The 24,798-nt window shown below is 37.1% G+C and overlaps 2 protein-coding genes across 2 annotated transcripts; both read left to right on the top strand.

Moving 5' to 3' along the window:
- Window positions 1–1,533: 1,533 nt before the first annotated feature.
- On the top strand, window positions 1,534–6,910 carry LOC104096455 (type IV inositol polyphosphate 5-phosphatase 7-like). Its single transcript, XM_009602824.4, has 13 exons — window positions 1,534–2,276; window positions 2,412–2,499; window positions 2,984–3,049; window positions 3,159–3,249; window positions 3,361–3,465; window positions 3,557–4,346; window positions 4,458–4,651; window positions 4,899–5,007; window positions 5,119–5,267; window positions 5,441–5,696; window positions 6,145–6,222; window positions 6,311–6,500; window positions 6,638–6,910. Exons 1-10 carry the CDS (start codon window positions 2,247–2,249, stop codon window positions 5,661–5,663), a joined length of 1,845 nt encoding a protein of 614 aa, XP_009601119.1. The 5' UTR covers window positions 1,534–2,246; the 3' UTR covers window positions 5,664–5,696; window positions 6,145–6,222; window positions 6,311–6,500; window positions 6,638–6,910.
- A 12,009-nt stretch (window positions 6,911–18,919) lies between these two features.
- On the top strand, window positions 18,920–21,046 carry LOC138898734 (uncharacterized). The gene is made up of 4 exons (XM_070184830.1): window positions 18,920–19,434; window positions 19,550–19,823; window positions 20,333–20,587; window positions 20,699–21,046. The coding sequence occupies exons 1-4, from the start codon at window positions 18,920–18,922 to the stop codon at window positions 21,044–21,046; spliced, it is 1,392 nt and encodes a 463-aa protein (XP_070040931.1).
- Window positions 21,047–24,798: the final 3,752 nt, after the last annotated feature.

Below are 24,798 nucleotides of genomic sequence, written 5' to 3'. Positions count from 1 at the left end.
TATGTAAAACTACAATACTAAAATTCATAACCAATAATGGAAAATTGAAAGAGGAAAGTGAAAAATTCTCCGCTTTGCTCCTGGCGTGTTCTTGCCTTCTTAGATCGAATCTCCCCCTTCAAAAGTGAGTTTAAGGACTATTTATATGGTATAGGGTTTGCATGGGGCGAAATAATACACGCCAACTTCGGAACAACCTTTTTAGGTTAGCTCGTTCATTCTCTCGTGCGCACGCGAGAGTGAACGAGCGAAGTTCTTCTCCTTTTCTTTTCCTTCTAGGTCTCTAGTGTACTTTCATGCCTTTTTGCCTCAATCGACTGTTTTGTTCAAGCTCCCCTCAGCTAGCTTGTTCAGTCTCTTGTGTGCACACGAGAGTGAACGAGCAAATTTATTCTTTTGTCTCTTGGTCCCGAATCAACTTGTTTTGCTCATCTTTCGTCCAACTCGCTCCTACACATAATAATGCATGTAATGAGCATAATTCATTACAAAAACATATTTAACCTCCCGTATTCACACACGTTATGAGATAAAAGTACACTAAAAAAAATGCATTTTTCACAGTTTATCAATGATGTTATCTTCCTTTTCTTTTTTCTCCATGTTGTTTGATTAAAACCTGGTTTCTCTAAATGCTTTACAAGGAAATAGTTTCTGAAAAGATAATTGTCATTTACTCATTAGTCCTTGTTTTAGTTAAGGTTGCAACCATATTCTGCCCAAAACCTTTTATTTTTTCCTCACTATTGTACTGTTACTTGAAGGATACAGCATCTTTGGGCGAATGGTAGTTGAGCCATTATATAGTCAAACAGTTTTGGTAAATAGATACACATTATATTTATTTTGCATCCATTACTACAAAGTAGTAGTGTGCGTTGTACTTAAAACAATCATTGTATTTGCAGTTTACGTTAGCAACATGGAGACAAAGTTAGATGAATTTGATTCACATAAATTTTCTCGCACAAATTCGCTTTTTTTTTTTTTTTTTTGTTATTCGTTATTCCCATCAGAGTATGACTTCTTCGAAATGTTAGTACTTAATTCTTTACAATTGATTCGTTATCTTCTCGTTTACTATGAGCATTGATTCACACACTACATTATTGCCATAAAAAGATAACAAAAATGCCATTATCCCAAATAGTTTTATTACAAAGAACAAAAAAAAAAGAGTATTAAATCCCAGAAAGCCTGTTGGAGAAGCATTCCTATATTCACAAACAATTGACAATTCCTTCTTCCCTAAAACATTCCTTTGCATAGGAGTATATAATATTAACAACAAAGCCCAAGAAGAAGAAGAAACATCAAAAGCAAACAGACTTAAGGAAACATAACATTTTTAAAAATAAAAAAGGAAAAACAGATAGTAATAATATGTGATAAAGAGTAGTACTACAATTACTGCAACAACAACAACATCACATTGTGCCTTTATCTTTAGTTGCCTTCTTTAAGTACCTTTATTTTTTAACTTTGATTTCTGTAAGACCAAAGAAATTTTGTTTCTAAAGATGGGGTAGTATTAGTCTAACCAGATCTTCTACCCTCTCAACCTTTTGCTGACCAATGGCAGCACATCTTTAGTGTAGCTGACCAAGTCGTTTTATACTTCCAATCACATCAAAACGACATATGGGGCATTGGGTTTTGGGTGAAACATACTAAAAAGCAAAGAAAACAAAAAATTAAAAAAATAAAGAAACCAGTCTTCAGTGTGTGTGATTGTGTGTGCACTTTATTCTGTTCAAATTCTTTACTTTGTTGCTGTTACTAAGTTCAAGAAAGAAGAGAAGGACCCCTCCTTTTACTTTCTCTCTCTCATTCTTTTTTTCTCTCTTTATTTCTTATATCTATTTTTGGCCTACATTGTCTTGTGCTTAACTTAAAGTAGTGTAGTTGTCCTCTATTCTTGGTCATTGTGTTTTTGGTTTCAAGCCCCCTTTTTCTTTCTTCTATATAGTGTAATCTTTGTGTTAAAAACATGGGAATACCGATATAGCTGAAGAGTGGTTTTGGCCAAGAATGGAACAATATTTGTGCTTTTAGAGATTCACGTAATGCTTGAAAATTGAACTTCTCTTGTAATCAGAGCAAGATTTGAGGAGTGCCCATTTGCAATTTGCTAATTTCCGAGCTTTCTTGATTTCTGATCTTAATTTGTATGATTCTAAGTATAATTTGGGAAGTAGAAGGTGGGGGAGAATAGAAAGAAGGGTGCATGAAGGAATAGTGAAACAATGAGAGATGAAAATTCCAAGAAAAGCAAGGTGAATGAATTACTTGTGTTTAGCTTCTTCTTTTTTGTTTTGCTTTCATTTCTTGGAAATTGTAATTTTTAGGAATTCTATTTTTTGCATTCCTCCAAGTTGACATTTTTTTGTTTCTGCTTTGATCGTCTGAAGCTCTCCTGGTCAAAGAAACTTGTCAGAAAGTGGTTCAATATTAAGGGCAAAACTGAAGAATTCCAGTCTGATGAAGTTGTTTATGGAGGTTGGATTTCCTCAACCTTTGTGCTTATTCTCTTTCTTCTCTTTTTCTTTGGTTAGTTTTTGTTAATTGGGGTTTTCTCCTTGGCAACTGCTAACAAATTTAGGTGAATCTTTTATTGTTTTCTCTTTTTCTGTTTCTTGTTTGCTTTGGAGGGGTGGGTGGTTAGATGGGAAATCTCATGTTTTGTCTTTCATGTCCTAAATTCTGGAAGGTTATATTTATCTGTCTGGAGCACATGTTGAAGTTTTTTGCCTTATAATGTGAAATTGTAAAGGGTAATCACAAAATTTCTACAAGTCATAATTTATTCTTTTTCTCTATCTCCTACTGAAATCAATGGCTACATTTCCTAAAAAAATGCCACCAAGATAAAGTCAAATTCAATCATTTCTATTTCTGTTACTTAGAGTTTGGTTGATTTTACCAACTTTACCTACCCTTCAACTGTGAATTGAAGCATAAATGTGTGTCCTCCTTACTTTAGGTGGTGATGAGTGGAGAACGAGCATCTCGGAGAGGGAGCATTGCACAATTAAGAAAACCAAAACAGGTTAGTGACAGGGTACTGGTGAATGTAAATGAAATATAACTCCCAGTCTATATGTAAGTCTGTTCTATACTGATTAATTCATGTCACCTTGCCCCTCTCGAATAAGTAGAGAAATCAAATTCGAGTCGGAGTATGGAGCGTCCTCGACGAGGAAGAGCAGATCTTGATCACCCTCAGATTATAAATGTACACAACTACAGGTTTGTACTCTTCATAAATCTCCAAGTCATTGCAGACTTTTCTTCTATAGGGCTAAAAGCATGATTGTGTTTCCTTCTTGTTGATGCTCTCTATATCCCTTCTTGGCACAGCGTTTTCGTAGCTACATGGAACGTGGGTGGAAAATCACCGTCGAGTAATTTGAATCTAGATGATTGGCTTCATTCAGCACCACCTGCAGATATCTATGTACTTGGGTATGAAGTTTTAGATTTGTCATTATGTATTCTTAGAGGTTTTGTCCTTTTACAGTAGCTGACTGAAACAAAAATTTGCGTTTACACTCAGATTTCAAGAAATAGTTCCTCTAAATGCTGGTAATATTCTTGGCGCTGAAGACAATGGCCCTGCCAAGAAATGGCTATCTCTGATCCGGAAGACACTTAACAATGGTCCTGGTACTAGTGGAGGCAGCGGCTGCTATACTCCTTCTCCTGTCCCAGATCCAATTGCTGAGTGGAATGCTGACTTTGAGGGGTCAAGTAGACGCAAGGCATCATCCTTATTCCCTCGTCGTTCATTCCAGACTCCTCAATGCTGGAGAATGGAAAATGATCCATCCATCTCACAACCTCGCCTTGATAGACGATACAGCGTGTGTGATCGAGTAATTTTTGGACATAGACAGAGTGATTTTGATCCTAACATAAGATGGGGGCACAGACCTAGTGACTATGGTCCCAGGCCAAGTGACTATTCATCTAGTCACAGACCGAGCGATTATTCCTCTGGTCACAGACCAAGTGACTATTCCTCTGGTCACAGGCCAAGTGATTATTCATCTGGTCATAGGCCAAGTGACTATTCTTGGGGACAGAGGCCAAGTGATTTCTCCAGATGGGGCTCTTCAGACGAAGATTATGGTCCTGGAGATTCACCAAGTACTGTTTTGTATTCACCTGTGACGGGTGAAGATGGTAATAGATTGCCCAGAAATTCAAGATACTGTTTGGTAGCCAGTAAACAGATGGTTGGCATTTTTCTCACTGTATGGGTGCGAAGTGAGTTGAGGGAGCATGTCCGAAATATGAAAGTATCATGTGTTGGCAGAGGGTTGATGGGTTACCTTGGAAATAAGGTAATATTGATTGGAAAAGAATTGCTCTCTTTGGCTGAATTAAGTGTTTCTTCCTATTGATCTGGAAAAGCATCCATTACTTAACGTGTTATTCCATGTGCGGTTTTGCAGGGATCTATTTCAGTAAGTATGCTGTTGCATCAGACAAGCTTTTGCTTTGTGTGCACTCACTTAACCTCTGGTCAGAAAGAAGGTGATGAATTACGCAGAAATGCAGATGTGATGGAGATCCTAAAGAAAACAAGGTTTCCGCGAGTAAATGGTGCGGATGAAGAGAAGTCCCCTGAAACTATTCTTGAACATGAGTAAGACCTCCATTTACTCTGTACAAGTAACTGTAGTTGCTGTCTCCTAAATTCTGATGTTAAACTCAAGATCATGAAAGCGGGAAAATGGAATAAATAAAGTTTATATAATTAGTTCTGTCGAACATAAGGAACAAATTCTCTTGTTTTGTCGTGACAGTGAACAATGTGAATTTCTACTGTCCATTTGAGTTTATCTGAGATATATAATATTTATGTTTTCTAAATGATTATCCTTTTTCTTTAGCCGAATTATTTGGCTCGGGGACCTGAATTATCGAATTGCACTCTCGTACCGTTCTGCCAAAGCACTTGTTGAGATGCAAAACTGGAGGGCATTGTTGGAAAATGACCAGGTATTTTCACAATTGGAGTAGAGTTTTTGTCCAACTTTTATTTTCTAAAATTCAGTTTGGAAATCATCATACGACAATTTTGAACTAATCTTGTTTGAGTTTCCTTGACAGCTGCGTATAGAACAGAGACGAGGTCGGGTTTTTGTGGGATGGAAGGAAGGAAAGATATATTTCCCACCGACATATAAATATTCAAGGAATTCAGATAGGTATTCAGGAGATGACATGCACCCAAAAGAGAAACGACGAACACCTGCATGGTACAAGATTTTCCTTTATAAATGTCAACATCATTCATGAAATCTAAAAATAGCACATAGGCAGAAGTATTAAGATAAGTGAACAAGATAAATGCCCGATGCATTCTTTATCAATAAAATGGTTAATTTATCTGTCGAGACTAGAACTGATTTTTTCCCTGTCTTGTATAAAGGTGTGATCGGATATTGTGGCATGGAGGTGGGCTTCAACAATTATCTTATGTTCGTGGGGAGTCTAGATTTTCAGATCATAGACCCGTTTCCAGTGTGTTTTGGGCTGAAGTGGAGTCGGTCCCTAGCAGATTGAGGAAAAGCATGAGTTGTTCAAGCTCAAGAATTGAGGTGGAAGAGCTGTTGCCATACTCACACGGTTATACAGAACTCTGCTTCTTTTGATGGAGAATGGATGATACCGAACCTCAGCTTTTGGTATGCTCCCTATTTCTTTCTAGGAACATTTTTATATTCACGACTGCTTTTATTTATGTGGATGTAATTTTCTATCTCTACATGGAATGGTTGATTTGGTAAATAAAGTAGTCCTCTCAGTTACATTTTGGCATGAAGCGGCTTATGAAGAAAGAAAAGCTCAGTTCTTTTTCTTCCGAACTTCTTAACTAATCTTTATCACTCTGTGGAGAAAGTTAACCATCCATAAAATGTTTGTTTGTTATAAGTTATGCAGATTCTTCATAGGATTCTTATCCAATAGCAAATTAATTTCTTGTTTTTAGCATATGTTTTGAATCTGCTGTAGATACTAGTACTATTTCTTGACATCGTGTCCCTTGGTCTCTCCGGATTTGTCTTCACCTCTGAATTTTCATTTGGACCTACTATTGCATGGTCCTTATCATGCTTCTCTTTTGGTCCCCAGATTCAGGCGGGAATCACTTTGACTAATCTCAAACCTGAAGGGTGCTTGGGACCGTCCTTATCCCACTAACCGAAAAAGGTTAGTCCTTCTCTTTATCCTTTTCTTGATTCTGCAAGTTTTACCTTCACTTTTTCTAAAAAAATATCTGTCCTCTTTCTTTGGCCAGGTGTATATTCAAAATTTTGATGACTTAACTTAACTTGAAGCAACGTGGAGGAGGACTATACATTCTTTCGTTGCAAATGAACATTTTCAGTAGAACTTAGGAGCATAACTCGATCGACTGTTTGATTAACAAACTCCCACTGGCAGTGTCTCTTTTGGCATGGTTATCATCTTTCTTCTGTTGTGATAAGGTAATTCACTTCAGTTTTATATCTCTAGAGAAATTATTAGCTGGTTTATAACCATCATCTATACTTATGTGTGATTAGCTGTAGTTATGATGTTTTTGGTTACTAAATGTGTACCTCTTTTTTCAATTTATTTGCAGGATGAACTAGACCAAGATCAGTTAAAAAGGACTGCCAAGTGGGAAAATGACAATGATTTTTGTTCCAAGATTCTTTTATTAGTTAAGAATAGGATAGAGAGATTCAATGACAAGAAGAGCATGAGGACATGAGTGAAAAATAATCATGTTTGAGTTTCCCCTTTTTGTTTTTAATGAAATGAAGAGAGATTCTGAATCATCTGATGTATACTCAATTGCAAACGTGATAGTAAAAGATTTATTAATTGAAACACCTCCACTGTCTTTTGCCAATGATTTACCTGAAAAGTCGTTTTTCTTGGGTTACTCCCTTAGCCCTGTTGTCTGCTGTTTTTTTTGTTTTTTTTTCTCTTTCTCTGTAAGGTTAAAGATAAAGTAATAGACAAATTTTACAGAGATAACAGTTAAAGTTATATTGGGAGGGAAAGCATGATTCAGATTCAGAAATACTTTATTCTTGGAAGGATACCGTTCACATTCTTCTTTTTTATTGTCTGTAATAGCAAATTTTCAGTTTTTGTTTACCACTTAGCTGTGTCAGAACCAAAGACTTTAGCTTTACAGATTCCAGTGTCTGCTACTGCTAGGAATAATTCTGTAGTTGGATTTATCTCTTGCTAAGAGAGTTACACGAGAGTGCTCCATTTTTGGTTGGACGGAGGTTAAATATTTAGTAGGAAGCCTAAGGTAAAAGAAATTGTGGCAAGTGGGAGATTACTGAGCTATGCTTTGAATACAAGGTTTTGAACCCCTTGATTACCGCTATTTTAAAGAGATTCAAAATATGATATATAGAGGCAGAAAACGGATTTCATCAATCCAATGATTGAATACAAGTGAAAGTTCGAAACAAGGTTGATTGAGACGGTCAATTGCACGAGAAGAGAGGAAAAAAACCAGAAACTTCTAGTTTAATTCTTGCACATTCTTTAGACCGGTATTAAATTTACAGTCTTATTTTTTTCTTTCTTTTTACTATTTCAAATTATGGATTTTAGGAGGATGAGTGGTTGGGCTGCAGCAAAATGCTTACCTTGTATGGTTTTATGTGATGAAAGCTTACATAAACCAAGCAAGGGAAGATATTGGGCGAATATTAAAAGGAAAAGTAACAGCTCCTATTATATGACTTCTTTAACGGTCCTAAAGATTTGATATGACTTATTATGACTGTGAGGACCCTAAAGATGTGACATACCTTTGCTTTACTGGATTTAGAATTTACAAAAGTTGGGTCAGAAGAAAATTGGTTGGTTAGGACTTAGGAACAAGACAATTTAGTTAGTAAACCTAGTTTGCTGCTCCTATTTGTGACATTTCCATAATGTGACAATTATGGCCTATTAATAGTAAGTCAAAGGTTAAGTTGAAAAAGATATAGGTTTAGTCACTGATACTTCATATATAAGGGAAGTTATATTATTTTGAAATCCATATAACGTGTGAAAGTTGCAATAAACATCTCATCATTACAAGAAAAATTAATCCAAAATCCTTTGCAAATAATTAACTCAAAATTATGAACTTATAAATATTCAATTTTCTAGGAATAACAACTAGGTCCGGGATGGATGACATCTTACTCCGCAAAGATTTTGACCTGCCCTATTTCCTGCTTAAATGTTTTTTTTTTTTTTGCTTCTCTCCACTCTCTTTTTAATTCCCATGTCCCAGCTCAATTCTTTACAGTTTTATTTATGGAATTTCTTTCTTTTCCTTTTAACTCTTCTCAAATACAAGTTCAGACAATATTTAACCAAGTGTTAAAAGATGGCCAAAACTACTCATCTCGCTTTAAGGCAGTGAAACACTAAACAAAAATCCTGGAGACTCTTTGCTTCTCTTTGCCGCTTTAGACAGGGAATATCTCTGGATAAAAGGCTTGTTTTCTTGATTATGTCCTTGTCTGTGTATTTCACTTTTTTATGGAGCTGGAAGTTGATAGATAATTGACAGGTAAAAGAAAATTTAAGGTGTTGAAAAAAAATAATCTAAAGGGGTAACAAGAAAAAGAAAAAAAGAAGAAGACAAGTTGCAGATTTTTTGCTGCAGAAGTACAGGATAATGGGAGAAGTCATGATTTAGAGTAAGACTCTTTTTCTTTTTCTAATAAGACACGTCTATTTCAGTTTTGTAATTTTGCAGCAAAGAGTGCTCGACATAAAACAGAAAAACTAATACTATCATTTGTTTTAATAAATTACTTTTTCTTTTCACGAGTTCTGAGAGAGCACTAACGTTGGTATTCATACTTTTAATGAATGGGACATTGCTTCAAATTCTAATGGCATTTGGACTGTCCACACTTCCATTTGCTTTGTTTCTGGGACCAGAACCATGCCACACATTTACAAATAACCTCCAAATCCTTCTTTTAAGTTTGTTTCCTGTGTTCATATATATGGGAAGATGAACGAGGCAAGAATTTCGCTTAGGATTTAATGTAAATTATATATATATATATATATATATATAAAGCAATTTTAACCTATATAGGTAGTATAATTTTTGTATGCATGACATAATTTTTCAAAGAGAAATATTCAATTGACCACCATTTACTGTATAACTACGCTACTGCATGACGAAAATGACAGAAGTAAGAATTTTAATGAGACGATTAAAAAAATGTAAGAATATCACACTAGAGATTTGAGTCTGACCTAAAAGAACTTTTGAGCCACTCCGTCTCTACACTAGAAGCTTTCTTAATGTCAACATTAGGATTCAACAATTTATACGTACACAAAAGAAATCATTTTTATCCTCTATTTGCAAAAGTATATTTTTCGGAGGAAAGAATTCAATTAAACTATTTCGAAGCATGTAGCTCCGCCCTGTTCATATATTGATTTCGTAGCAGGAACCATCTTGTCACTTATTGATTAACAAGTTGTATGGTTAAAGGAAAAGGAAAAGAAAAGTTCTATGGCAGGGGTGTATTTTTTTATTTTATTTTTAAATGTCAAGTGGCAATGGAGTTTTGTCTCGAAATTGGCTAGAGTACAACTAGGGGTTATTTCGATCACAATTCTTTCACTGATGATGATGTGATTGAAGGGAAAAAAGAATTACTCATTATTTGAGACATCTCTTGTATCCCTGTCTGTGCGGCTCTTTTCCTCTCTATATACTTGGATTCCGAACCAAAATGATGCAAAATTGGACTCAACACACAAAAATAAGTGGAAAAAAAAGTTGACTGACATTTTTATATATAACGCATGCTTTTCATGCGCTATACCTTAACGGTCAATTGCTCCGTTAAAGTATAACACATGAAATACATGCGTTGTGCTTATTATTTGTTGACCCATAATAATTGATGAGTATAGCTCGTATATTATATGCAATATACATACAACACATATAATACATGCGCTATATATACCATTTGCCATCCCCTCACATTGGATATTTGCTTACTTAAGGTACACCATTCGTTCTTCAAAAAATCATTCTGAAAAATTCATTCTTCAACATCCTTTGTATCACTTCATATTCATCAATATTTTTTGAACTTTACTAGAATGTCCGAAGAACGAAAAATTAAGGTTGCATTATATTGGGGTGGTGAGGTTGTGGTAGAGAATAACTTGATACATTACATTTGTTCTCCACAGAGTATTGTTAAGTTGCCACATGCACATTGGGGTACGACAAATTGGTATCTTTGTTTTGTAAAAGAATGAGTGTGAGTAAACGTTTCGTAATATTAAGGTAACAGGAAGATATCCTTATTCGCTTACTCTGCAAGGGATCACTTGTTATGAAGAGTTTAACATCGAAAATGATGAAACTCTACAAGATTTTTTGAGGACTCCGGATGAACACCGAGATATTCTTGTGTTAAAAAATGCTGAAAATGTACGTCTAGTCTAAAGACGTCAACAATATTGATGTTCCGCAAAATATGGATAACACTCAATTATCTGGTAGTATTTTTAGAGTAGTTTTATCCGAACAAGTTCTGTATGAAAGAGTCTGGCCAGATCTAAACTTATCTCCACGGACGAATGAGGAGTAAGAACATAATTTCTCCCCAATGCAGCAACATGGAGGGTTGCCAAGTTTACATAATTCACACGCCGAGTGGTAAATTTTAATTTTCTTTGTTGTAGTATAATTTTTTCTTTTATGTATCTTATTCGTACTAACACTTATATCTTTCAAAGATGTTACCGGCAGATATGAATTTTACAATTTATGAATCAACCAACAGTTGAAATATACCTAATTTTGGAGGTTTGGATCATGCTGGTCTATCCGCGAGTCATCAACAACTCGATAATGTGCATCATGGACTATCTTTAGATTATGAATTATAAGTTGAGAGATAAAGTTATATATTATGCTGTGGTGACACTGAGAAACTCATTATTTTATTGGTTGTGTAGTGAAAACGAGCAACATTGCGGTCCTGTCCTAACTCAGTTGCGCGATGACGATATATTGAATCAAGATATGGCAGATGTACATAGTGAGGAAGATGTTAGTGATTATGACAACAATGCTGATGAGTCTGGAGATGATACAACCTTCCCTGATGAGAGCGACGATGAGGAACCACACTTCGCATATGAGAGTGAGAATGAGCAACACGATTTGACGAGGGAGCATGATGCCACAACTGAGCATGCTTCGTATATGCAAACTCCACCTACCGTTAGACCCACAATGTATGAGTCCCGTATGTCCTTTCATTCAAGGGAGATTCCCTACCTTGATCACTTGCCCAATATGCCGGATGTGGATGCCCTCACAAGGGATCTTGACGATATTCATACAACAATGTGGGATGAATCTAGACCAATAGAGCTCTGTAAGAATATGCTTTTTGGTGGCAAGTCATGCCTTAGCAGGGCGGTGCGAATTTCCAGCATAAAAAACTTTCAAGAGATCGAGGTTATTGAGTCATCTAAGCATTTATATAAGGTTTTTTGTCGTATATGGGACCACGATTGTAAGTGGATGATGCGTGTGAGAAAGTTGAAAACTAAATATGTGGATGTGGGAAAATACATTGGCAAGCAAACTTGTGATATGGACACATTCAATGGGAATTATTTTAACTTAAATGTTGATTTGATTGCCCTTGTCTTGATTCTACACATTGAATCGTCTAGATGGTAAAAGGTGAAAAAGTGTATAACATCAGTTGTGCAAGTATATGGGTGTACCATTACCAAAAGAAAGGCATTTCTCGGGCGTAAACGTGCGTTTGATATTGTTTATGGCAACTGGGATAAGTTATTTGCGGCTCTACCGAGGTACATGGCTACTTTTCAACACTTTAACCCCGGTACAGTTGTTGAATAGAAGCACGATCAGAGTCCTAACTTACCAGAATACATATTCAGATATGTGTTCTAGGCATTTAAACCATCCATGGATGGTTTTGTTCATTGTCGGCCGGTGATCTCCGTAGACGGAACACATGTATATGGAAAGTATGATATAAAGATGTTGATTGTCGTTGCAATAGATGCTAATGGAAGCATATTTTCCCTTGCATTTGCTATTTGTTCCAATGAAAGTCAAGAGACTTGGACATATTTTTAAACCACTTGAAGGAGCACGTTGTGAGACAACGTTCAAATATTTATCTAATATCTGATCGGTACGGTGGGATTTTAAGTTCCGTGTGTACTTTGGATGCATGGAAGGAGCCATACGCCTACCACCGTTACTATGTTAGGCACTTGAAGACCAACTTCCAGTGGGATTATCAGAATAAGAGCTTATATGATTTAATGTGGATGGCTACAACAGACCATCAAGAGTGTAAATTCAGGATGTGAATGGAATTGACTAGGTAGGAAGACGAAGGAACTTATCATTGGTTGATGCAATATGAGCTTGGTAAGTGGACTTTGCATAAGGATGGTGGCAGAAGATGGGAAATTTTGACTACAAATGTGTAAGAGTCTTTCAACGGGTTGTTGAAGTCTGCCCGTGGATTGCCTGTTATTGCCATGGTTCAGATGTCATTCAAGCAACTGGCGGAGAGGTTTGTCGAAAGATTTTGCAGTGCATCATCCTTGTTGGAAAAGGATGTTCAATTTATATCACAACCGATGAAACGATTTGAAAAATATAGGAAGCAGACACATTGGCTTACATATTTTGAAATATTGCAGCGAACGAGATATTTTTGAAGTTCGCACCGGTTTACATCAAAACCGTGATAATAATACCCATACCATCAATGAATCCACACGATTATGTTCATGTGAGAAATGGCCAATTTATCACTTGCCATGCTCACATGCCATGAAGTGCTTTCAACATAGTAGGTTTGCAGCGACGAGGTATGTTGATAAAGAATATATTGTGGCTGCATACACAAACACCTATAACGACCACTTTCGACCAGTGGGTTTTGACCATTATTGGCCGCTGAAACCATTTAAAATGGTTTTTAACAAGGATTTCATACGTCATAGGCAAGTGAAAAAAAGAACGCGGATACAGAACCAAATGGATGTTAGTGATATTGTATATTCATGTAAATATGGTATATATTCCCAAACAGGACACGGTCGTTGTAAATATCCTACAACCAGTTTGGGAAGCGGCGATAATTCAGCTCCAGGTGGCAGTTCATCCAATATTGGCAATTTTCAAGCATAAAATTTGTTTTTTGTAGCAATATATTTAGTAGGAATAAGTTTCTGTAATGGTGCGTGCTTGTAGTATTAATGAAATAGAATTATATTTTCAATAGTGTTAACTCTAATTGAGACTTAGCATTGAAGATTCAATCGAATACTTAAAAAAACTTGAAGAAAGAAATAATGATTTTCATTCGTCATTATCGTCACTGTTGGGGACTAATTCATCATTACTTTCGTCGGTCTCTTTATTGTCATTTTCTTCATCTTCTTCGTCACTGTCTTGTTCGCATCTGTTCGGACCGAGGGCATCACAATCTAGGCCCCAGTTGATACACATTTCTCGTATTTTATCGCTATCATCAATAAGATCACTTGCTTGATTTTTACAACAATATGGAAGTCTTATGCGTAAAGCCCTGTAACTTCTATGAATAATTTGGATTTAATTTGAGCTTAAAGATGTAATTTGATCAAACCCAAGCTACATGAATTATTTGAGTAGAACGAAGTTATTGAGATATTTGGAAATAATTATTTTATCGAAGAATGAGTATTGGATTAATGGTAATTAAAAAGATTAATAACAACTCTTAAAAGGAAAATATTAATATCACAAAGATGAAGGTTTGGACCAATATTTGAGTTTTCGAGTGGCTGGAATAGATACACATTATGGGACCCAAGAAATTAATTATTAAATGCCATGGAATTGAATAATATGCATGGAAATAAGTAAAAATAAAATAAAGAAATCAAGCTTGCAACAAAAGTGGCTAATTAAAAATGAATCCGAAAAGTAAGGGATGTCATGAAGTAAGTGGACAAGGAGACAAAGGAATACAAAGTCCAAGAGTAGTAAATTAGCAAACAAAGAATGAAGTTTATATGTCTCGATTTTGAAGCTGCCAAAATTTGAGGCAGTGAACTTGTCCCATAGCGCGAAAGTTGGCGTCCACACAAATTGAAGGAGCTGGGACGCACGCGATGAAGCATGCGACGCATCCCATGCGACATCCGAGTTCTAAAGCCTTTTAAAGGCAATTACGGGAGGAGATTCGTCTTTTATTTTGGGGCTTTGTCTTTGAAGACTTAGAGAGAGAAGAGAACTCTCTACCATTAATACACCTTTAAGGTAAGAATTTAATCCTTTCTTGGTAGATATAGTTCATTAAATACATTACTTAACTCTTCAACTACATGAAAATTATAGATTCTTGAAGAAAGTCTTAAGAACACTTCAAGAACTCAAATCTTGAATTTTCTAGAGTTTGACAAAGAAGTATTCTCTTCACTCCAAACTTATATATTATACTCCATGGACGTAGTAGAGTAAGTTTATGAAGATATATTTGTATTTAAACTTCTATTTATGAAACACTAGAAGAGTTGGTTTGTAGGGATGGTGAATAATGTTGGGTCTTTCTTGAACGATGTTATTTTGAGTTTCTAGTGGAACGACTAGATCCAATAGAAAGTTTAATGAATGCGTTGCAGTTATAATTCAATGATTGACCTTCAAATGATTAAATGAGGATTTTTAATAAACTTATTATGTTGGACTTAAGTGTTAGACACTTAGTTGGCTTAGTTGGTATTGTTGTGACGCGTTATTAAATTATGTGAGTTCGTATATGTAGATTGCGGCTCGTCAGCATTATTGGATCATTTGGGGTAAGGTTGGAAGCTATTTGAGGTACGTTGAAACTTATTACCCTCGGAGCTTTTCTCCAAACTCATATCGAAACACGATGAAATTGAGTTTCTAAATGTGAGTCCTAGCTTGTGGGGACGAGCGAGTTGGGATTGTACCATTTCTTGCATCATAAAAGATTTAAGTGCTATAAATATTATTTTCTTGAAATATTTTTCAAATTTTTAAAACAAAAATAAGGAATAGCACTTGTAGTATTTTTGAAATGGAAATATATGAGTTGTGAAATATCTTGGATTTAACTATTCTCAAATAGTTGATTTGGCTATGAACATCGTCATTGATTAATGTAAAGGTTTTGGGAGTTACTTAAGTTCACCCAAATTGACCCTGGATACGTTTTCTCATTAGGTCATGAAACTACACGTGCCGGTAGAGGCGTATAACCTACCTTACGGTTGGGAAGTACGAGGTGTACTATTGTGCTACTTTATTAGCACGACTGAGTAGATTCGTACGGCACAACGATGAGACGACCTGAGCAAGTAGGGTATATGATACTTGCCGCTAGGTACATTACCTAGTTGACATTCTTTCGTGTCGGTGATGGCATAGTGCTCCCGATAAATGAAAATTGTAACATGATTTGCAAAGATTAATGCTAAAGGAAGACTTTGAAATATGTTTTACCATACTATTTTATTTTATTGTCTAAATTGTTAATGGATATGTAGGCTTCTTTCTATATTAATTGTTATTGCAAATCTTATATCTTCTTAAGTGTTGTCCTATTTTCTTTTGGGGAACGGTTCATGATTCGTACTAGGCATGTAGAGCTTAGGCCTTTCAGCCACATTTCCATTTCCGTTTTGAGAGACTAGACCTGAGCAGCTTGGACCGCATGGTTAGGGCAGCTCTACATTTTCTATTGATTCTTTTGGTGAGACTCCACACTCTTACCCATGGAGAACTTTATTATATTATTATCCTTTAAGCCATTGGGTTATGCCTAGGTTAACTATTTCATTATGTGTCATAGAGATTCCACAAACAATAGTAGTATTCATTTTGGGTTGTAATCATATGGTTACTAATATGGCACGCATGAATGAAACTTTCTTTTATATTTATGAAGTTTTCTTTCAAAGAAAAATATTTACTTAAAGATATTATTCATGTCTTGTTTTATATCTTAAAATGTTTGTACTTTAACAGGCTTTTGCATCCTCCTGTTAGGAACATAGGTGAGTATTAATTTATGGGATGGTTCACTCGGGTCGGGTAGAATACTGAGTGCCGGTCACGTGGTTTTAGGGTGTGACAAACTTGGTATCAGAGCCCTAGGTTCTAATTCGAGTCCTAGGAAGTCTATAGAATCTTGTCTGGTAGACTTCTCTGTATTGGTGTGTTGTGCACCACACTTATATCGACAAGGCTATATGGACATTATAAGAACACTTCACTCTTTCTTCTTATTCTAGAATCATGTAATAGAGCTAAGAAATATTTCCTAACTCGTACGCTATATCCATTGGTAGAAGATGGTGAACACGCGTGGCGGTAATATGAACCGGGAAGCTGCTCTTATACCCGATGCAGCTTCGGGAGGGGTACCCGCTAGACCTAGGGGCCGACCTCCGAAGGCTTCAAGAGCACAGACTATGCCAGATCCAATGGTTCCAAGGATGGTCCAGGAGCTCGAGGAAAAAGTTGATGAGACACCTGCTCCACCTCTAGAACCAAATCACTTGGAGAAGACCCTCAATGATATTAGGAAGGCTATGGATACTTTTGCAGACCCCATGGCTATGTAGATCCTACATAACCTTCAAGTGGGTATTCAGACACTCCAATAAGGAGGGATGAGAGCACCAGTGGTTGAAGACATGGCGCAGTTGGCCATGAAATTTGTGAGACTTGAGCCTCCAGTTTTCACCAGTACAAATTCTACTGCATACCCTCAGGGCTTCTTGGAGGAAGTTGAGAAAACTACTACTTTGTTGGGAGTTAAAGACTATCGTGTGGTTTGATTGGAAGCCGACTAGTTGAAAGACATTGCTAACCTCTAGTTCAAAGGGGTAGAGAAGAGTCGACCGGAGGATGCACCTCCAATGATTTGGGCGGAGTTTAAGAAGATCTTCATTAAGAAGTGGTTACCACCAGGAGTGAAAGCTGCCCTTGCGATATTGTTTGAGACCTTAAAGTAGGATACTGTGACCATTCTAGAGTATAGCATCAAATTCGAGAAGTTATCCCGCTATGCTCCCTACCTCATCCCTACTGAGGATGAGAAGATTGACCGCTTTGCTCGTGGCTTGATTTCGGGCATCAGAAAAGATACAGCTACTTGGAGAAGAAACACCTCCTTTACTGATTTTATGGATTAAGAAATGGATCTTGAGAGGATTCATCAGGAGGAGAGGGCTAATAGGGAGCAGAACAAAAAGGCTCGGACTTTTGGCACTTTTAGTGTAGTGCCTAATTCGGGCAAGGGGCAGAGCAGTACTAGATAAGGAAGCCAGTCTATGCCAATTCAGGGCGACCACCGCACTGGACAACAGGCTTAGAGTAGTGTGGGATCTCATCAACGTCAATCTAGTGCTACCAAGGGACCCCGTGGTCCGTGCTATGGTTGTGGGTTGATGGGTCATATCCGAAAGTTTTGTCCTAATAGTCAGCAGGGTTTGATAGCTCATCTGTCACCATTTATGGCTACTACTTCGATTGCACCGCCCTCACCTAGGGGTAATGGGGCCCACAATGGGCGCAATGCAGGAAAAGTGCCACAGACAACAACTACTTCCCAGGGGTCTCATCCCCATTTCTATGCCATGCCTACTCTCCTTACTGCGGAGGCTTCAGATGCTGTCGTCACAGGTATACTTACTGTTTGTACTCTAGATGCTTATACTCTTGTGGACCCCCGATCTACTTTTTCCTATGTTACTCCGTACTTTGCTTTGGATTTTGGGATAGAGCCAGAACAACTACTTGGACCATTTTCTGTGTGAACTCTGGTGGGAGATTCTATTATTGCCTCCCGCGTCTATAGGGGCTGTGTGAATATAATTAAGGATTGAGAGACTACGACAGACCTCATTGAGTTAGAAATGGTTGATTTTGATGTGATCATATGGATCGATTGGTTATACAAGTGTTATGCCATTCTTGATTGTCATGCTAAAGTGGTCAAGTTTGAGTTTCCTAATGAGTCAGTTCGTGAGTGGAAAGGCAATATTACTGAGCCTCGAGGTAAGTTTATTTCATACCTTAAGGCGAATAAGATTATTACGAAGGGCTGTCTTTATCATTTAGTCAAAGTCACCGACTCAACTGTAGAGGTAGCAAGCATTCAGTCTGTGCCAATTGTTAATGCATTTCCTGATGTTTTTACTGCAGAGCTTCCGGGTATTCCACCAGATCGGGTCATCGACTTTGGGATATATTTGGTGCTAGATACTCACCTGATATCTATTCCCCCATACCAAATAGCTCCAGCTGAGTTGATAGAATTGAAGGAGCAATTGAAAGATTTATTGGATAAAGGGTTTATTAGACCTAGTGTATCACCTTGGGGTGCGCCAGTGTTATTTGTGAAAAAGAAAGATGGTTCTTTGAGGACGTGTATTGACTACAGGCAACTTAACAAGGTGACCGTCAAGAATAGGTATCCATTACCTCGAATAGATGACTTGTTTGACCAGTTGTAAGGGGCGAAGTACTTCTCGAAGATTGATTTAAGGTCAAGGTATCATCAATTGAAAACTCGAGAGAAGGATATTCCCAAAATGGCTTTTCGGACCCGCTACAGGCATTATGAATTTTTGGTGATGTCATTTGGGCTAACAAATGCACCCGCAACCTTTATGGATCTAATGAATCAGGGTTTTAAACCATTTTTTGACAGGTTCGTGATTGTTTTCATTGATGACATATTAGTCTATTCGTGAAGTAACGAGGAACATGTCAATCATTTGAGGATAGTGTTGTAGATGCTTTTGGAGCAAAAGTTGTATGACAAATTCTCTAAGTGTGAATTTTTTACTTGAATCCGTAGCATTCTTGGATTATGTGGTAACTCGTGAAGGTATTAGGGTTGATCCTCAAAAGATTGAAGCGGTTAAGAGTTGGCCTAGACCAACTACACCGACAGAGATCCGTAGTTTCTTGGGATTAGTGAGCTACTATCAATGGTTTGTTGAAGGATTTTCTACTCTTGCATCTCCGTTAACCAAGTTGACGCAAAGAGCAATGAAGTTTCAGTGGTCGGATGCTTGTGAGAGAAGTTTTCAAGAGTTGAAAGCTAGATTGACTACGACGCCGGTATTGACCTTGCCAACAGGTTCAGATGGCTTTGTGGTATATTGTGACGCCTCTAGAGTTGGGTTGGACTATGTCTTGATGCAGAAAGGTAAGGTTATTGCTTATGCTTCTAGACAATTGAAGATCCATGAGAAGAACTATCTGACCCATGACTTGGAACTTGCCGGTGGTATTTGCTTTGAAAATTTGGAGGCATTATTTGTATGGTGTGCACTGTGAAGTATATTCTGACCATAAAAGCTTGCAATATATATTCAAGTAGAGGGAATTAAACCTGAGGCAAAGAATATGGTTAGAACTATTGAAGGATTGTGATTTAAGCATTCATTACCATCCGAGGAAGGCGAATGTGGTAGCCGACTCGCTAAGCCAAAAGTCAGGAGGTACTTTGGCACATTTACCGATAGCTAAAGACATTGCCGCTTGTGCCATAGCACGTTCCTCACTTATTGAGCGTGTCAAGGCTAAGCAATTTGAAGATCCAAATTTGATGAATATTCGAAATGGTGTACAATCTAAAGATATCCTTGCATTTTCTCTTGATGAGGATGGGGTGTTAAAGATGAACGGTCATTTGTGCATGTTGATGGAATTCGTAATGAAATTATGGCTTAGGCACACAAATCGAGATATTCTATACATCCAGGGTCCACAAAAATGTACACGGACTTGAGGGAGTTGTATTGGTGGAATCGAATGAAGGAAAACGTTTCAGACTTCATGGCTAGATGTTTCAATTGCCAGCAAGTAAAAGCTGAGCATCAAAGACCTGGTGGGTTGGCTTAGAATATTGAGATTCATCTTTGGAAGTGGGAGATGATTAATATAGACTTTGTGGTGGGTTTGACTCGCACTTGCTTAGAGCATGACTCTATTTGGGTGATTGTAGACCGACTTACAAAGTCGGCGCATTTCTTACCGGTAAATATGACTGACACGACACCGCAATATGCTAAGTTGTACTTGAAAGAAATTGTCAGACTTCACGGTATTCCAGTTTCCATTATATCTGATAGAGGGACCCAGTTTACTACTCATTTTTAGCAGTCCTTTCAAGAAGGATTGTGTACAAGTGTCAATTTGAGTACTGCTTTTCATCCACAGACTGACGGACAAGCTGGGAGAACTATTCAGATGCTTGAGGATATGTTGCGGGCCAGTGTCCTTGATTTTGGTGTAAATTGGGATGAACACTTACCTCTGGTTGAATTTTCCTACAATAATAGCTATCAGGCTAGTATCCAGATGGCTCCCTATGAGGCTTTGTATGGACGGCATTATAGATCACCTATTGGATGGTTTAAGCCGACTGAGGTAGGACTACTTGGTCCTGGTCTTGTGCATGATGTCTTACAGAAGGTGGCTTTGATTTAACAACGACTTAAGACCGCTCAGAGTCGACAAAAACTCTATACAGATGTACATCATCGTAATTTGGAATTTAAAGAGGGTGATCAAGTATTCTTGAAGGTATCACCAATGAATGGCATTATGAGATTTGGGAAGAAGGGCAAGCTATGTCCTAGATTCATTGGTCCATATCGAGTCTTGAAAAGGATTGGTGAAGTAGTCTACAAGCTGCAGTTACCTGCATCGATGACTTCAGTTCACCCTGTTTTTCATGTATCGATGCTACGAGGGTATATTCTAGATCCTACTCACATCATCTCATCAGAGGTAGTAGAAATAAATGACGGTTTAACTTATGACGAAGAACCGGTTGAGATTCTTGATAGGCAAGTCCGTAGGTTGAGGACTAAAGACATAGCTTCACTTAAAGTTTTATGGCGTAATCATGATGTTGAGGAGGCTACTTAGGAGGCCGAGGAAGATATGAAAATTAGATACCCACACTTATTCGCGACTTCATGTATGACTACTTTTTAGAAATCTTGAGCTTAGAGTTTATATTTTACTTCCATGGGGAAAATGATCAATTGATTTATTTTACGTATGGGTTGGGATTCGGTATTTTCCGATGTCATCGATTCATTTACTGCTCATGATGGTAAGATCTGTCTCATGGTAATAGATTTTATTTTCATGATGCCGAGAGAGGCTATGTAATGGTGTTTGAAGATTGTGAAATCGTGGAGGCCTTTATTGATGTAGTTGTGATGAGTAGAGCCGCGTGGGGCATTTTATATTGTATTCTCATGGTTCACAGGTGGATTGAAAATTTAGGTATTCCTAGAAACAAAGAAAACTCTGCCGAAAGTTTTAGAATTTGGAGAGTTAGTCAAATTTTGAGGCATTAACGATTTGCAAGTTAAAGAAAAGCTTGGATAGTAAAATTTTGGATTTAAAAATGACTAAAGACTTACATTCGAGGACGAATGTTTCTAAGTGAGGGAGAATGTAAAGCCCCGTAACTTCTATGAATAATTTGGATTTAATTTGAGCTTAAGGATGTAATTTGATCTAACCCAAGCTACATGAATTATTTGAGTAGAACGAAGTTATTGAGATATTTGGAAATAATTATTTTATCGAAGAATGAGTGTTGGATTAATGGTAATTAAAAATCTTATTAACAACCCTTGAAAGGAAAATATTAATGTCAGAAAGATGAAGCTTTTGACGAATGTTTGAGTTTTGGAGTGGCTGGGATAGATACACATTATGGGACCCAAGGAATTAATTATTAAATGCTATGGAATTGAATAATATGCATGGAAATAAGTGAAAATAAAATAAATAAATCAAACTTGCAACAAAGGTGGCTAATTAAAAATGAATTGGAAAAGTAAGGGATGTCACGAAGTAAGGGGACAAGGAGACAAAGGAATACAAAGTCCAAGAGTGGTAAATTAGCAAACAAAGAATGAAGTTTATATGTCTCGATTTTGAAACTGCCAAAATTTGAGGCAGTGAACTTGTCCCATCGCGAAAGTTGGCGTCCACACAAATTGAAGGTGCTGGGACGCACGCGATGAAGCATGCGACGTGTCCCATGCGGCCTCCGAGTTCTCAAGCCTTTTAAAGGCAATTACGGGAGGAGATTGGTCTTATATTTTGGGGATTTGTCTTTGAAGACTTAGAGAGAGAAGAGAACTCTCTACCATTAATACACCTTTAAGGTAAGAATTTAAATCTTTCTTGGTTGATTTAATTCATTAAATACATCTCTTAACTCTTCAACTACATGAAAATTATAGATTCTTAAAGAAAATCTCAAGAACACTTCAAGAACTCAAATCTTGAATTTTATAGGGTTTGACAAAGAGGTAATTTCTTCACTCCAAACTTATATATTATACTCCATGAACATAGTAGAGTATATTTATGAAGAAAGATTTATATTTAAACATTTATTCATGAAACCCTAGAAGAGTTGGTTGGTAGGGATGATGAATACTGTTGGGTCTTACTTGAATGATGTTATTTTGAGTTTCTAGTGGAACGACTAGATCCAATAACAAGTTTAATGAATGAGTTGAAGTTATTATTCAAGTTTTGGCCTTCAAATGATGAAATGGGGATTTTTGATAAACTTATTAAGTTGGACTTAAGTGTTAGACACTTAGTTGGCTTAGTTGGTATTATTGTGACGCATTATTAAATTATGTGAGTTCATATATGTAGATTGCGGCTCATCGACATTATTGGATCATTTGGGGTAAGTTTGGAAGCTATTTGAGGTACGTTGAAACTTATTACCCTCACAGCCTTTCTCCATACTCATATCGAAATACGATTAAATTGAGTTTCTAAATGTGAGTCCTAGCTTGTGGGAATGAGTGAGTTGGGATTGTACCATTTCTTGCATCATAAAAGATTTAAGAGCTATGAATATTATTTTCTTGAAATGTTATTCAAATTTTTAAAACAAAAATAAGGAATAGCACTTGTAGTATTTTTGAAATGGAAATATATGAGTTGTGAAATATCTTGGATTTAACTATTCTAAAATAGTTGATTTGGCTATGAACATCCTCATTGATTAATGTAAATGTTTTGGGAGTTACTTAAGTTCACCGAGAATAACCTTGTATACGTTTTCTCATTAGGTCATGAAACTACATGTGCCAGTATAGGCGTAGAACCTACCTTACAGTTGGAAATTACGACAGAGTACTTCCCATTAGGGGGGGGGGGGTACTATTGTGCTACTTTATTAGCATTACTGAGTCGATTCATGCGGTACAACGATGAGACGAACTGAGCAAGTAGGGTATATGATTTTTGCCGCTAGGTACATAACCTAGTTGACCTTCTTTCGTGTCGGTGATGGTATAGTGCTCCTAGTAAATGAAAAATGTAACATGATTTGCAAATATTAATGCTAAAGGAAGACTTTGAATATGTTTTACCATACTATTTTATTTTATTTTCTAAATTGTTAATGGATATAAAGGCTTCTTTCTATATCAATTGTTATTGAATATCTTATATCTTCTTAAGTTTTGTCCTATTTTCTTTTGGGGAACGGTTCATGATTCGTACTAGGCATGTAGAGCTTAGGCCTTTCAGCCACATTTCCATTTCCGTTTTGAGCGACTAGACCTGAGCAGCTTGGACCGCATGGTTAGGGCAGCTCTACATTTTCTATTGATTCTTTTGGTGAGACTCCACACTCGTACCCATGGAGAACTTTATTATATTATTATCCTTTAAGCCATTGGGTTATGCCTAGGTTAACTATTTCATTATGTGTCATAGAGATTCCACAAACAATAGTAGTATTCATTTTGGGTTGTAATCCTATGGTTACTAATATGGCACGCATGAATGAAACTTTCTTTTATATTTATGAAGTTTTCTTTCAAAGAAAAATATTTACTTAAAGATATTATTCATGTCTTGTTTTATATCTTAAAATGTTTGTACTTTAACAGGCTTTTGCATCCTCCTGTTAGGAACATAGGTGAGTATTAATTTATGGGATGGTTCACTCGGGTCGGGTAGAATACCGAGTGCCGATCACGTGATTTTAGGGTGTGACAAACTTGGTATCAGAGCCCTAGGTTCTAATTTGAGTCCTAGGAAGTCTATAGAATCGTGTCTGGTAGACTTCTCTGTATTGGTGTGTTGTGCACCATACTTATATCGACAAGGCTATATGGACATTATAAGAACACTTAACTCTTTCTTCTTATTCTAGAATCATGTAATAGAGCTAAGAAATATTTCCTAACTCGTAAGCTATATCCATTGGTAGAAAATGGTGAACACGTGTGGCAGTAATATGAACCAGGAAGCTGCTCTTATACCTGATGCAGCTTCGGGAGGGGTACCCGCTAGACCTAGGGGGCGACCTCCGAAGGCTGCAAGAGCACAGACTGTGCCAGATCCAATGGCTCCAAGGATGGTCCAGGAGCTCGAGGAAAACGTTGATGAGACACCTGCTCCACCTCTAGAACCAAATCACTTAGAGAAGACCCTCAATGATATTAGGAAGGCTATGGATACTTTCGCAGACCCATGGCTATGTAGACCCTACATAACCTTCAAGTGGGTATTCAGACACTCCAACAAGGAGGGATGAGAGCACCAGTGGTTGAGGACATGGCGCAGTTGGCCATGAAATTTGTGAGACTTGAGCCACCAGTTTTCACCAGTACAAATCC

This window comes from Nicotiana tomentosiformis, chromosome 9 (genome assembly GCF_000390325.3).
Source record: "Nicotiana tomentosiformis chromosome 9, ASM39032v3, whole genome shotgun sequence".
NCBI classification, from domain to species: Eukaryota; Viridiplantae; Streptophyta; class Magnoliopsida; order Solanales; family Solanaceae; genus Nicotiana; species Nicotiana tomentosiformis.
Note: the sequence above shows the minus strand (reverse complement) of the source record. Positions and strands in the feature narration are given on the sequence as shown.

What these genes read in the sequence shown, in the direction of transcription:
- LOC104096455 (XM_009602824.4), top strand. Translation starts at nt 2,247, where the DNA reads ATGAGAGATGAAAATTCCAAGAAAAGCAAG. An exon ending in AATTAAGAAAACCAAAACAG is followed by an intron (nt 3,050 to 3,158) that starts GTTAGTGACAGG and finishes TCGAATAAGTAG; the next exon opens with AGAAATCAAATTCGAGTCGG. An exon ending in GCAGATATCTATGTACTTGG is followed by an intron (nt 3,466 to 3,556) that starts GTATGAAGTTTT and finishes GTTTACACTCAG; the next exon opens with ATTTCAAGAAATAGTTCCTC.
- LOC138898734 (XM_070184830.1), top strand. Translation starts at nt 18,920, where the DNA reads ATGACAAATTCTCTAAGTGTGAATTTTTTACTTGAATCCGTAGCATTC. An exon ending in TGTGCATGTTGATGGAATTC is followed by an intron (nt 19,824 to 20,332) that starts GTAATGAAATTA and finishes TTTCATCCACAG; the next exon opens with ACTGACGGACAAGCTGGGAG. An exon ending in TGCATGATGTCTTACAGAAG is followed by an intron (nt 20,588 to 20,698) that starts GTGGCTTTGATT and finishes GTATTCTTGAAG; the next exon opens with GTATCACCAATGAATGGCAT.